This window comes from Gopherus evgoodei, chromosome 3 (genome assembly GCF_007399415.2).
Source record: "Gopherus evgoodei ecotype Sinaloan lineage chromosome 3, rGopEvg1_v1.p, whole genome shotgun sequence".
NCBI lineage: Eukaryota > Metazoa > Chordata > Testudines > Testudinidae > Gopherus > Gopherus evgoodei.
Window position 1 is genome coordinate 100,929,020 of NC_044324.1, and position 15,389 is coordinate 100,944,408.

General features: G+C 41.7%; 1 protein-coding gene across 2 annotated transcripts in view; it reads right to left on the bottom strand.

Annotated features, from left to right (window-relative positions):
• Nucleotides 1–15,389, bottom strand: part of CEP85L (centrosomal protein 85 like) — a 173,974-nt gene that overhangs the window by 88,374 nt on the left and 70,211 nt on the right. For both annotated transcript variants that reach the window (XM_030556186.1, XM_030556185.1), the window contains one exon: nt 1,478–2,262. In XM_030556186.1, coding sequence (XP_030412046.1) covers nt 1,478–2,262 — 785 coding nt within the window. The remainder of the gene's footprint in view (nt 1–1,477; nt 2,263–15,389) is intronic.

Sequence of the window (15,389 nt, forward strand, 5' to 3'; positions counted from 1 at the left end):
TTTAAAAGGCTTCTAAAACACCCCCCTACCCACATTTCCCCATTCTTCAAGTGTTCCTCATGTGGCCAAAAGTCCGACCTCTCACTTGAGGGAGACCAGATAGGCTTTTAAATGTGATCTATAGACATCACTCATTAATCATCTGTATAAGTGCTTCTGCTGCTGTTAAGCAATGCTCCCATTGTACTCCAAACAATTGTGCACAGTTCCTCAGTATTCCCACCCTGTGCTAGCCACAAGTGTCAGAGTAAGGGCTTGTCGACACGTAGAGCAGTACAGCTGCACTGTTGTAGTGCTCAGTGAAGACACTACCTATGCTGATGGGAGAGCTTCTCCCGTCGGCTTAGGTACTCCACTTCTCTGAGAGGTAGTAGCTATGCCGATGGGAGAAACCCAGCATACATTTGTAGCGTAGACCAGAGCTAAGTAGCTCAGCAATCAAATGCTGGCCTCCTGCATGTCAGTTCAGAACGCTTCCCCTAAAGCTACAGCCTGACATAGGGAACTGAATTTTTAAATAATAGTTGGAGAGAAATGAGCTCCAAAAGAAGTAAAAAACTGAGAATTTAAAAAAGAAAGTTTTAAACAAAATATTGTCTTAGATTTGTTACGATCTTGAAAATCTGAAGAATAGAAGTATCAGTGAGCTTAGCCAAAGAGATAACTATTTGTGTTCCCTGTGCTCATTCTGTCCTTGAACACAAATTATTCTGAACTGTGTTGACATCAGTATTTGCAAACAGACATGCATGTAAATGGATATATTTTGAAATAATAATTGTAATGTATGTAATGCTTTATTTTTGTTAAACAGTGTTAAATGTCACTTTCATACAAAACAGAGGGGGACAATCTTGAATGCTTACATTTTTCGAGAAAAATAGAAGAGGTTAGGAAGTGATAACATGTCAATATTAATTATCAGAGTGGGATTTATAAATGAGGATATTAGGTACATTTATGAAGTAACCAATCTTGACATCTGTGAGGGTCATTATCTACTATGAATCTGTTTCAAATCAAAAGGAAATGGAGTTTCCTTACAAATCAGTTCAGATTATGAAGTCCATTCAAGCATATATCACACCATTTCAAAGGAAGGTTCTCTCAAAATGACACAAAAATGTGACTCTGTATATGTACCCTATATAGATATAGATACACACACACAATATGTTACACAGTTGCAAAAAGTATAGATGCTGCTCTCATATAGATTGGGTAAATTGTCTGGTATAATTAACTGCCAGCAGCTGTAAATTAACTGGAGCACACTTTGCTGGCACTCATAATAAATGAAGCTCTAGTGCAGTCAGTTTTTCATTAAATTATAGAAACAGCTTAAGTTTAAAAACAACATAGCAGTGGGTGTGAGATAAGAAACTTTCCCCACCTGAAACATTTAATAAAAACATGATCAATGCTGTGTCTCTTACTGCCCACCTGATGGCAGCAAACACCAAATTTCTATTCTTACCTGCATCGGGTGCTCATTTCCCCTTGTAAGATCTTCAAGCTGCTGCAGTTGCCAAGCTGCCAAACCATATGACTCCTCAGCAGTCCTACAGTCCAGAGGATTTGCATGTAACTGTTCTGTAAGCCACATTTGAGTCCTCACTGACGGCTGAATGGGTACTCCGTTCATAGCCTGCTGTCCCAGTGTTGCATATCTGTGTCCAAAAGCCTCACCACTGGCTGAGTTGGGCTTGCTTTCAGGTAAGGCACTGTAGGTCATGTCAAAGACATGTCTCCTATTTGAGGCATCTGAAACACCAAAGTCGTCTTTGCTGCAACTTTCAAATTTGTATTTACAATCCAGCGTAGTAGATCGTTTTTTCCCAGTTTCTTTGTCCTCAACTTTTAGCAACTCCATGCTATTATGCAAACAACTTGGCCCATTTGTCCTTAATTGTGGTGACATGTTCTTGTCTCTCCCTGATCTGTCAGTACTAGCCCTGGAGTCCCCTGAAAGGACACTTTCATCCTGACTGCAGCTATCTGGTGTGCTGAGTTTAGACAAGGATGACCACTTCCGCACAGGCCTCACATCCTTCATGTCAAGAGAGTTGTCCACTATGCCCAGATTTTGACTTCCTCCTGATCGTAAAAGGTTTGTACTCCATTGTGAGCAGTCAGACTTCAGAGCTTCCCTGTGTTTGGAAAGTGAAGAGCTGGCATTAGACGGCATCACATGGGCAGTGGGAATGGAGACCAGTGATCGGCTGGGCTTAAACAAGGAAGTACCACTTGACGTTGAATGATCTAGGAAAAAGATTTATCAAGTAAATAAACACAACACAAGCTCTGCCAGATATACTGATCAAATGTCAAACTCAGGACGAAATGTTAAAGCAGCAGGCATATCCTCTAGTAAATTCTTAACGGGACACAGTCATATTAAAAACACATTTCATGACACAGAGTTATTAGAACTGATAAATATGAAACCTATAAAAACATTTGTTTCCTTTCTGTGGATGTTGCACAGCTAGGACAATGAAAATTGTGTAGACTGGCCAGTTTCACTACTATTTTTTCTTTTGGGTTGCCAATGTTGCAGGGGAATGTTTTCATTTAAACAACACTGTCATAAAGTTGCCAAGATGTCTATTTAGGCTATGTCTACACTAGAGATATTACAGCGGCACAATTGTACCAATGCTGCTGTGCCACTGTAAGATCTCTCGTGTAGCCGCTCTATGCTGACAGGCAAGAACTCTCCCTTCAACATAATTAAACCACTCCAAGTGAGCGGCAGTAGTTACGTCAGTGAGAGCTTCTGATATGCTGCTGTGTACACGACCACTTATGCCAGCAAAACTTATGTCGCTCAGGGGTGGGGAGGGGTTCCCCCCCATATCTGAGCGACATACGTTTTGTCAACATAAGTGGTAGTGTAGGCAGGGCCTTAGGCAGTAGTGACTCTCCTAAATGCGGGGAAAATATTTTTTGATCGTTCGTATATTATGGAGATATCAGTAGCAACTCTACAGTTAAGACTGTGTTGAAATTTTTAATTAAAGGAGGTTTAAAAATTCCCTCATCCACATATCATATTTAGTGTCCAAATACGAAATAATAAATTTTCAAGGAAAATTAATTTCTATGCACTGTTTGTAATATATTTATTAAATTTTGCAGAGGAAACAATTTGAAGTGCTCCCTTTTTGAAATGTGCATTTGTTTGGTTCCTCTAGTTAAACCACAGTCCTCACAAATTCTAAATTTCTCTCTTTCTGAACTTCATACATACAGGCAATGTATTGGAAATATGCCACTTTTAACATTTTAAAATTAAACCACAAACAATTATTCCCTTTTGTCTATTTCCACGCTTTATTTAAGTTTATTTAAGTTATTTAACCTCCTTTAAGTTATGCCAAGATTCTGCAATGAAACAGCCCAGTTCTGTTAGCTTCTGCCATTCTCTCACACAGTCAACTGTCCCGGATTCACCAGACATCCCGTGGAGACAAGGAAGCAGGCTACTCAGCTAAAGAGCTGTGCATGTGTGTACACGCACACTATGGAGAAGAAAATGGAGCTGTAAAGGATCAGTGATCCTGTGAAGGTCAAGTCCGATGTCCATATAACATGTTGTACCGCATGCTTAACGTTGACCATCAGGGCATGCACAGGCTGGGGCAAGCAGAGGCACAGCCCCTCCACCCCCATAATAGGTAGGAGCACAGAATTCCTCTGGCCCCAAAGGATCATACTGTCACTTTCTTCCACTTATCCCTGCATCTCCAACCCCAAGCGGAAATATCAAAATGTTCATAGAGGACAACAGGGAAGCACTGTTCAGAGAGAGAGAGACTGGTAAGTGAAAACAACAGAGGTGAGGCAGAGGTTACTAAGATCTGATTGACAGCTCTCTCATAGTCAGCAACTGCTGCTTAGCATCATAGCCTGTAGACAACCAGAAGTAAGCAGCTAAACCTCTCACGATCTTCCATTAAGTCACATGGCTCAACCTTACCCATGCTCTCATGTTGTTCCATGCTGTAAGCTCATTAACGCATTATTACTTATTCAACCACCTGCAAATTAAACCCCCATAAGACTTTTTGGTTAAATTTTTGACAAAAAAGGAAGTCGTCACTGTTTTTCCCCTCAGAATCCTCAGCCTTACAGTGAGTACAGAGTTCCTGGGGAGCCACAAAACTAGCCTGGTCAAGCTCAGTGTTCAAGGGCAAATCAATTAACACGAACCAGCACTCTGCAGATGCTACTTGTGGGGGTGGCTGAGCTTTGGGAAAGGCACTGTTTCTTTTACTACAAACCCAAATAATGAGGAGCACCCAATTCCTCAAGACACCTACTCCCCATTCACAGGCCAGCTCTCATTGTTCCTGCACATCTGTTGGGGTTATGTAAAAAAATACGAAAGACAACATCCACAGGGCTATAGTAACTTCCTCACATGGCTTTATCATGGAAAGCAGGCTGGACGCCGCAGGCTTTAAAAAAAAAAAAAAAAAAAAGGGAGGGGGGAGGATGTGGGTAGAGGAGAACACCTACAGTTTGGGGATCTCTGTCTCCCCACTCCCATCACTAATCTTTGTGAGATCCCATGCCCTGCATTGGTGTTGGGACAGAAAAGAAATTGCCTTCATTTCCCTCTCGCCCCCATCTCACTTCCATACTTCTTTGGAGGAAGAAATATTCTGCCCAGTGCCCACCTCTTGGCTGAAATCCTTTTTAGAGCAGCGAACCAGAGACAGTTGAGCTGTTGTTACCCATTTAAAACCCTAGCTAGCCAGTGATTTCGAGAAGAAATCACATGCACTGGTAAAATGCTGGTGTAGTCCGTTCTATACCTACATTATACCTGGCAACTGAATAAGTTGGAGACTGGAAGAGGGACAGGACAAGGCAGCCACATCAGTTCTTATACGGCTTTTTTCCCCAATAGGAAAAGTAAACACTTGGAATAGGCTGGAGCCTCCATTACTATGGAGCCCAGCAAGTTCAGGGACCTATGCCACAGGCTATGCAAGTAGGGCAATGATTTTAAGGAAAGAATCTTAAAACAAAAAAGGAACAACCCAAATCTGCCTGGAGTAAAAAAATAAAAATAGAGAGAAAAGGGAATCACCCAGAAAAGGTATCAGAAAGACCCTAAATTGTGATACACCGCTACTTCGATATAACGTCACCTGATATAACACGAATTTGGATATAACGCAGTAAAGCAGTGCTGTGGGTGGGGGGTGGGCCTGCGCACTCTGGTGGATCAAAGTAAGTTCAATATAACACGGTTTCACCTATAATGTGGTAAGATTTTTTGGCTCCCAAAGACAGCGTTATATCGAGGTAGAGGTGTATTTGTCCTGTGGCCATGAAACTGCGTTCCATTTAGCAATAACCCACCAAGGAAAAGGACTCAATTCAAAACACATTTTTTTCCTTACAAAAGTCAGGAGTAAGGGTAGGAATTAAAGCACTACTTCATCCAACAACAAGATCAAATTCAGAACCCACACAACATTCAGACTTCAGTATTTCTCATCAAACAGGGCCCATTTTATTTAATCAATTTTTATGTAAAGTTTATAGGCATTACTACTGATGCTGCCTTACTGGCTCAAGAGTCTTAAATTCTCTGTTAAACAATTCTTTTGGTAATAAAATAATAAAATAAAATAATAAATAAATAAATAAATAAATAAATAAATAAAATTAGAGACAAAATGGCAGAAAAAAATGGAGGAAGTTATTACTGGGTCTTCTCTAAAACTACATCATAACCATATCGTATGGTATATAATAAATGAGTTGCTTTTCAATTATCCTACTTTCTTAACCCCGCCATAAAATTCCCTAAAATACTTGGCTAACGTGTACAACATTTTCATGACAAACCAGCATTGCCCAAACCGACAGAGTCATATAGACAGATAATTTGGAATCTCCTGCATTACACCTTAATAAATCTATAATTTATTTATATATGTCAAAAAGTACAACCAGCTACTGGACAGGGGTGTATTTATATGAGTTTATTCTCAGCACTGCACTGCTGGGATGAAAGTAAAAGGGAACAGCCTCAATCCTGGTCACATTTAAAAAGAAAAAAGAAAAGGCAGAATTCTCATTTGAGAGAAGACCCAGATGATAATTATTTTTTTATCCTCCTACATGATCAATTTACTCCTTGTCTGTTCAGTAAAGTTTACAACACAAGAAAATATGATTTTAACACTGATAGTGTTAAAAATGATTGATAGTGAACCAAAATACTGATTTAAAATCACTAAAGGGAATCTCTGGGGTCACTTTTTGAGTCAGATACAACACATATATTAAATTATGGCCCGGGAATGGAGCAGCTAGAAAATTTTAATCCATCTCACTTTCTGGAGGGGGAGGGAGCGGAGGGGAGAGAGAGAGAAGGAGAGAGAGAGAAGGAATTGCAAGAGGGGAAATATGGGCCAAATTCTGACTTCAGAGATACCAATGAAAAATTGCATTCCATATGTCTTGGAGAGTATGCAGCAAGATTGAAACTGGCAAAAAACAAACACTTCTTGGTTGTTATACAGTATCCCAGTGCTTCTAACACTGTACTCTTTCTGCTTGCCCTCTCCAGCACCAATCACATAGGAATGTTTATATAAAAAAACTTGAGTTTACTAGTAGATTTTTCATTTATTTATTTAGTGAATAAAACCTGAAACTGTCCCAAACTACTTACCTGAATCCCTTTAAAGAAGAAGAACTTCAATTCTTTACCTGCTAAGTCTATGTTCAGGTTTCTGTATTTTTCCTAGGTCCAGTAATCATAATATCTAAAGAACAACAGGGAGCTGAATTATGCACCTTCCTTACACTATATTAGGTGTTTGTGAGCACATTTTTAAATCAGGAAAAACAGAAGCAAAAATTTAGGACATAGTTAAGGAAAGAAAGACTCATCTACCACCATAATATTTTGTTTTAAAAAACTTACTAGATGTAATTTTAAGGCTACAAATTATATAGATGTGGTGCTTTGATACTACTATATTGGTTAGTACAGAAAATCCTACAACATTACTGAACTTGAATTTGCCATTTTAAATGTCAAGTAAAACCAGTTGCTTAAGAGACCTCATTTATGAGCAAGAGCGTCGCTATTTATCACAGTTTCCTCATTGGTACAAAAGTGTTTTCTTCTCTCAGAAAAGCCCAAGCAACCACTTAACTCATTTGCGCAGTTTTAATAAGAGCAAATACTGTATGGCACGTTCATCTCCAGTGCTGCTGAAATCAGTGGGCTTTCCTAATATTAGAGGCTTTCAAGTCTGGCATTTTATCTGGGCTATAATTCGGAAGTCACTGAAGAAAATGCAAGTATTAAAAAGTCACCCAAAAAAACCCCATACTTCAAACTACCTCTCTGATCCAAGAAAGTACTTATTACAGAAATAAAAATATTCTTAGCAATCAGAAGAGAAGGTTTAGAGAAGGCAGACATTCCTATCCTAAGAGCTCGCTAAAAAAAACAACCACCTTAAATTGGAGTGTACAGAAGTTCTGTGCTCAGCTGCACAACCTCATCTTTTCAGAATGATTGTCCAAACCATGCCTGCTGAAATTCCTAGTTAGTTAGACCTCTGTGACACAGCCACAAGTGATTTAAAAAACAGCCAAATCATGACTCACACAGTCTCTGTAATAAATCATCACATCTGGCTCATGAGGGGGTGGGGGCCTGTTCAAGCCTTCTCTAAACAGTTCCTGAGAACAATGAGAATTTGAGCTAGGGATGGGGGTTTAATCAAAATTGAAGAATTGGGGCCCTGTCAAGAAAGTTTAGTGCTGCAGCCACTAGCCATGTGTTTCCATGTATCTGACAATTATGGCTGGACTGGAAGCCTTGCTATAGAGGGATAAGCAACTGCAAAGCGGCTGGGGGACCTTAAATTGGACAAGCAAATAGCCAGTTCAAACAAAAAAGACTACTCAAAATGCTGATCTATCATTCTCTAAAAGCAAAAATATATTTGCATGATTCAACAAAAAGCTGCCAATGGTGAGACCACTTTAATAATCTACATATGTACCTCACCACACATCCTTTGGAGTCTCTCTGTACAACTTTCAAATTTTAGCATGCCAAAAACATTAAAAGGATAATTTCGTTGTAATTACTGCAGGAAAATAAACAAATTCCTTCAAACAAGCATTTCCCAAAAATATAAACAGAGAGATATTATCTATCTATAATAAAAACAGGAGTCCAGACACCGGAGAGAAAACCTGAAGTGTGTAACGACTTCTTTATAACAATAATTTGAAACAATAAAGACTACTTAGTTAAGAGAAGAGACAAGATAAAAAGGTATAACAAGTAATGAATGGTACAGAAGAATTAAATTGGCACTTTTACTTACCCTCATTAAAAACAAGGGAACATCCAAAGAAACTGAAAGTCAAAAAGTTTAAAATTGATAAGAAGGTGTATTTGAGATTTTTTAAATAAAACACAAAAACTGGTGGAACTCATTGAGGGCAACAGATTAGCAGGATTTGAAAAAGGATTATACATTTATACGGATAATGACTTTCATTAAATCAGATTAAAATGATAACTAGCACAACCCTATTACTAACTAATGGAAATTAAAAAGAAACTTCTCCTATGGCCTGACCATTCTGTATGGGTCCATTATGGGTTGACATGAACCCTCCTCTAAAACATTTTATATTGGCACCTGTAACAATCAACATATTGAACTAGATGGGCAAAGTCTGATCCTGCATGAGAGTTCCCTTGTTTCCAAAAGCATGTTCATTAAAGGTTATAATAGGCAGCGGATCTGAACTCCATGTTTAGCTGCTAAGTATAGAAGCTTTTTAAAAAACAAAAGTGAAATATGTTTTGACTTTTTAGAGGGAAAAAAGTTTTTAAAATTTATACTCTACATGTAAAATACTAATACTACTACTAAGAAAAGGGAAAAAGGGGACGAAAGGGAAAGGAAAAAGAAAAAGAAAAAGGTGTCCATAGCGCTTATCATTGCAGTATTTAAGCACACATCACATTCTAAGTCTTTAATCAATTTAACAAAATGATCGCTTGAGATAGGAAGCAGTTTTGATAAGGGCCATTTCTAAAAGCGAATTAAGAAAATGAAGCACTGCTGGCAGTGAGTAAGTCATTAAATAGTCATCGTGCTGACCAGAATTTGTCAAACTAAGCAATCCACTGCAAACAGATCAGAATCAATACATCACATTAATCTAAACTGTTCCTTATAATATCTGATGTAGACTAGAATGTTTCAGTCATTTTTAAGTGTTGGGTTTTTTTTAAATCACGATTTGGTTTGTTTTGGTAGGCAAGTCATTCAAATCCCATATAATTCACAAGACACACACAAACAAAAATCCTAAAGACAAGCTTATCAAAAGATGCTTTTTCTGTAATTCATGTTGCTGCTCAAATATGGTTAAAAAAAATCACAACTAGGATGATTTTGTTACATTTGTTTTTGTTTCCCTTGAAATTCCATTTACCTACAGATGTATTAGTCATACCCCAAGAGGTCTGCTGAAATATTAGTACAGCCACCAACACTAAGTAATGCTTTCTTGTTGAGAGGATGAAGACAAGAAGAAAACAAAGATGCCTGCCTGACAGCCCTCTATAGCCTGTAGAAACTGAAGGCAACAACGAAGTTTCTTCAGGAAGAGAGGAAGGAAACCCTGGAGAGCTAGAAGCTGCAGGTCAGGGAGTAAATGCAGTATGACTGCATGGTACATGGAGGAAATATAATTATGGACTGTTAAAACAAGAACAATGAGTTCCACAATATGATGGACAGATTCTCAGCCACCCCTTAGAAATATGCTTTCAACATCAACCTGTCCAAACGTGTCATCTAACTTCTCAGTGACTGGTTTCTGGCAACCACTTCATTACCCTCCTACTGTTGTTTTGCAATGATCTTGTGTGACAGTGTACCATGCATTTGCTACCCTTTTCTGGAGGCCCTTGGTGCACTCTACCCAAAGAGGGTGTCCTTTTTGGGAGAAAGAGCTCCAAGTCCTCCAGGAGCTACCTAGATACTCAGAATCAGCGGCTGGTGGAACCAATGAGTATTCATCCTACAGAAAAGAGCAGCAAATGCCTGGTACACACCCTTCCCCAACCTCCCTTCTTGCCAAAAGTCACACCTCACCCATTTCCCACAAATCCTTCTGCTAGGTTATCAACTATATGGCACTGTGTTTCGCCAGATGGAAAGGATCCCAGTTACATTCAGCTTTACTCTTCAGTTTCTACCTCAAAACTCAAACACCTACCCCTTCTATTTTTAAATTAAGTACATGAGGTAAAGTTTCATTGAATTAAGCTGCAAGTCATAACTGATTAGTTAGGCAAATCATATTTTATTCACTCCAATATCACAGATGGACTAGTCACTCACCTCTATTTTCCTTGCTTTCAGTACATACAAGCTCCCTTGCTACATTCAGATTTACCCTTCCTCCTCAAAACACACAGTATTGGCAGAGGACACACTATAGAAAGTTTACTTTCTTAGTATTTGTAACAGTGCTGCACGTGTCTTAAACAGTAATGTTAGGATGTTAAATGGTGGTATTTCTTTTTTCTTAAGTCCATTCTCTTCATAAAATCTCCACACCCCTGGCATTCAGACATGCTATGCAGAATGCCACAAATCATCACAACCAGGGACTTATTTAAACCCATCATCATTGTGCTTCAGGATTCATTCCCACATAACCTTCGATCTTACACATTTTTCCTGAGGCAATATTATAGCCTTGGGTGCTGTAATCTAGAATTGTTTCTTTAAAGTAATGGGGCAAGAATAGCATAGCTCTCTCAGAATCATATCTGTTAAGAATTAAGCATGACAAATGTATGGTCACATTGTGGAAACATTGCTGCCATTTGGGCATGCTGAAGCATGTCATGGGAGAGCGGGAGAACCCCCTACTTTGATTTTTAGAAGCCATTACCTAACTGTTGCAAAATGCGAACAGACACCCTCTTAGTTCAGGAGTACTGCACCGAATACATAAAAAAAAGCCCAACACACACACACACACACCACACACAACGTTCTGAGAAGAGACACAACACACACACCTGGTTGAGATACTCATTCTCCTGCATACACACAGTTCATTACAAATATGGTTTCAAATGATGCTCCAAGTGAAGATGAAACTAGGTGATTTAACATGATGTACATCCAAATTACATCACATTAATACTCCATTTTAAATATGCAGTACACACACACACACACACACACACACACACACACACACACTGATGAAAGGATCAAGCATAAAATCTTTTTGCTCATTAAAAAGAAAAAAAGTAGGGGCTCTCGGAAAAAATAACGCAAATCTCAAGAGGCAAAAACACATTTCAGTGGATTTGAACAAAAAACCTTTTAAAAAGGAATGATCAGCTATAAAATGTAAACCTGGCAGTATTTTGTGCTCTGCAAACCCTAGTCTCAGAGGGACAGAACCAGGCAGATGTTGCAAAGAGAATTTTTCATTAAAAAAAATTCAGAGTCATTTGAGAAGTACAGGCAGAACTCCCAGGATTCAACATGGGAAAGCTGACTTTTCAAAAGGCACTCATATTTTCCCCCTTCCCTGGAATGTATATATCAAAGCTTCTCCTTGAGGGTGTTTTTAAGCAACACATACAATATTACAGTAACTGCCTACCCAGATTAGTGGCAATGGTCAAAAAAAGGTTTCAAGGTTCAGTATGGATAAGCAATGGATACATATCCCAACCTCTGAAGGCTCCCCAGTAAGTTCTCGCTGAAGGTAAAACCCATCAGTTAGAGGGTGAGGAAAGAAGAAGTGACCACCTGTGTCCTCCTGAAGCTGTCTGCGTGCTGCTTCTGGAAGAAAGTGAGAACAGCAAATAGGGGATTTGAACAAGAAAAAAGGTTCAGTGAGGATTTGATGTGAGATAAGGGTGAAGACATCTTACTTTTAAACTGCTGAAGCAGCACACCTCAATCAATCCGGTACTCTCCCTGTTGCAAACAATGGTTTAGTCTCCTGAGGGCTGTAATAGTCTGGTCTAATTTTGGCTGTTAGGCTTGGTGTGGAGGTGGCAGGGTGGCATTTAGTGGCCTGTGATATATAGCAGTTGAGACTAGATGATCTGGTGGTCCCTTCCACCTGTAAACTCATAGGGTATGACATCACATGCAACTGAACACCCATGGCTGCCCAGGTCAGCAGACTTGGGCTGAGAGGCTGTAAAACTGCAGTGTAGACATTCAGGCTGGAGGCCGGGCTTTGGGACCCTTCCTGCTCATAAGGTCCCACTGCTCAGGCTCCAGCCCAAGCACCTACACCACATTACTGCCCAACAGCCCAAGCCCCACAAGCCTGAGCTGACTGACAAGGTGCCAGCCACAGGTGTTCAAATGCAGTGTAGACATATCCTATGAGCAGGACCCTATGAAATTCACGGCTGCGAAAAGCACGTCACAGACCGAAAAATCTGGTCTCACCTGTGGAATTGGTGTTGTGTGCTTTTACCCTATACTATACAGATTTCACCAGCATTTCTCAAACTGAGGGTCCCGACCCAAAATGGGATACTGGGGGGGTTGCAAGGTTATTCTGGGGGGTCACGGGATGCCATCCTTACTTCTGCATGGCCTTCAGAATGGGACAGCTGGAGCGCAGTGGAGTCGGCCAGGCACCCAGCTCTGAAGGCAGCGCCCCGCCAGCAGCAGTAAAGAAGTAAGAATGGCAATACCATACCATGCCAACTTACTGCCTTCAGAGCTGGGCAGACGAGAGTGGTGGCTCCTAACTGAGGGCCTAGCTCTGAAAGCAGCAGCGCAGAAGCAAAGGTAGAAACACCATACCATGCCATCCTTATTCTGCACCGCTGGTGGCGCTACTGCCTTCAGAGCTGGGCTTCCGGCCAGCAGCCACAGCTCTCTGGACACCCAGCTCTGACGGCAGCGCCATCAACAATAGCAGCACAGAAGTAAGAGTGGAAATACTGCAACTCCCCCCCCATACACACACAAAACCTTGCAACTGCTCCTCCCCCCACACAACCCCTTTTTGGGTCAGGATCCCTACAGTTATGACACCATGAAATTTTAGATTTAAAATATCTGACAATTAAAATTTGTCATTAAAAATCCTCATGACCGTGAATTGACCAAATGGACAGTGAATTGGTGGGCCCTACCTAGGAGGTCACCTACCACTAAACCAGGCCAAGGTCCTGAACTTCAGCTACAGCGGAGGAGTACACAGTGAAATTCAGGAGAATGGTGGATCCTAAAGATGAATTTACCCCATTTTTGCAGTCCCTAGTCTGAGGCCAGTTGTGCATCAGTGGTCCCCTAGCATAGGTCAGAGCAACTGGAAGGCTGCTCTAAATCCACTGGTTATCAATGTCTCCAAATTTTTTATGGCAGCTGTGGATCCCAAGTGCACACGGAAGGAAAGTCCAGCCATAACTCGATTACAGTAGCAGGGGGTAACTGCTAACACGGGCAGTACGCTATTCATAGGATTCCTCTAGGCAAGTGATCTGACGTGTACCAATTATAATGGCCACAGGCATTGTATTCCTCCGGGCACGCCCGGGCAGGGCCTCAACCCCCTACTTCGACCCAGACCCAGGCCCTGCCCCTACCACGCCCTCCTTCCCCTACCCACTCTTCCACCTCCACTCCAGGCCCAACCCCACCCCATCCCTTCTCCAAGCCCTCACCTCACCCCACCTGATCCCACCCACCTCTTCCAACCCAATTCCATCCCCTCCCCTGCTCCTCCCCTCCCTCCCAGGGCCTCGTGTATAACACGGAACAGCTGATTGTTGTGGGTGGGAAGCGCTGGGAGGCAGAGGAGTTGATCAGCGAGGCTGCCAGCGGGCAGGAGGCACTCAGGGGAGCTGGCTGGTGAGTGCTAAGGACCTACTAATTTTTTCCATGGGTGCTCTAGCCCTGGAGCACCCATGGAGTCGGCACTTATGATAATGGCCTTACACCTGAATTGCATAGACAATTCAACACTAAATGGCCTCTCACAAAAGAAACTCTGGGCCCTAATTCTGAAAATACACACAATTTTAAATTTTTAATCTAAGAATTTCAATATAGTTCTGCAACTGGGCGATCACCCCACTCCAGCTCAGAAAGGGGTAAAGCCAGCCCTTTTAGAAAACAGCCAAGGGGGCTGAAGGGTAGGCAGCTGCAGGTGTGGCCAAACCCAGTTAGGTCCAGCTGGCCCTGATAAAAGGGCTGGGAGCTAGGCAGGGGGAGTCTCACTCCAGTGGCAGAGTGGGAAGGACCTGGCTGCTGGCTAGAACAGGGTATCTCAAACAGAGCGGTGCCAGGGAAGGACAGACAGAGCTGGGGAACTTTGGCCAGACAAGATCCCAGGCTGAGGTTATACTAAAAGGGCCTGTGGTGGTACTGAGGCTGTAGTGGTGCAGCCAGGCCAGGAAAGGCAGCAGGTCCAAACCCCTGGCCAATGATGAGCGGCCATTTCAAACTACAGTTTTCCCTGAGAAAAGGGGCTAGATGAAGACTAGCAGCTGGTCACTGAGGGAAGGTGGCTATGGGAATTGGGATTCCCCAGGAGGGGAGTATCCCTTAGTGTGGGGGCACTGCTGCAGGGCCATACCCCCAGAGAAGGGGCATTGTGAGCCGGGAGGGACGTGGGGCTAGAACTAAAGGGTGGTACTAGAGAAAGAAGCAGGTGGCAGTGAGGGAGACACTGGCCAGCAGGAGGCACTCCAAAGCTGGAAGAGCTAAGTCCAGATCAACCAGTAGGAGGAGCTGTGCCCTGTGAGCGATCCGCCTATAGGTTCCCACTCTAATTTTGTTGTTTTTTCCCCCCGTTGAATATTTTCTTTTACAAATCACATATCCAACCTCTGCACTTGAATTTTCTTGAAAAATAAACTTTTTAACTAAAACAGAAACAAAGGATGGTTACTATAATTTTTAAGAGGCCGTTGATACCGATGGACAAATTATGTTTGTGCCTGTGTTAAGGGCCTATGTATTATGCCTACAACTGGAAGGTCATCTAAAAGGGGCTCCTGTGGTGGAGGCGGGACACAGGAATCAGAGGCAAATCAGATAGCGGTCATTTATTGACAATAACTTGGGGTATTCAAAGAATATAAAGGATACCATTAATAAACTGTTGTTCTTCCATTCCATTCTAGATGCGTGCACGCCCATGTGCACAGTCGGAGATTTTTGCCTTAGCGGTATCTGTAGAGTCGGCTGTGGCGCCTCCTTGAGTACCTCGCTAATGCGCTGGTATATCAGGCGCAGCCAAACCTACGCCCGCTCACTTCCTTCTTGCCAGCAGTCCGACAGAGGGGTAGGAAGGCAGGTAATGGG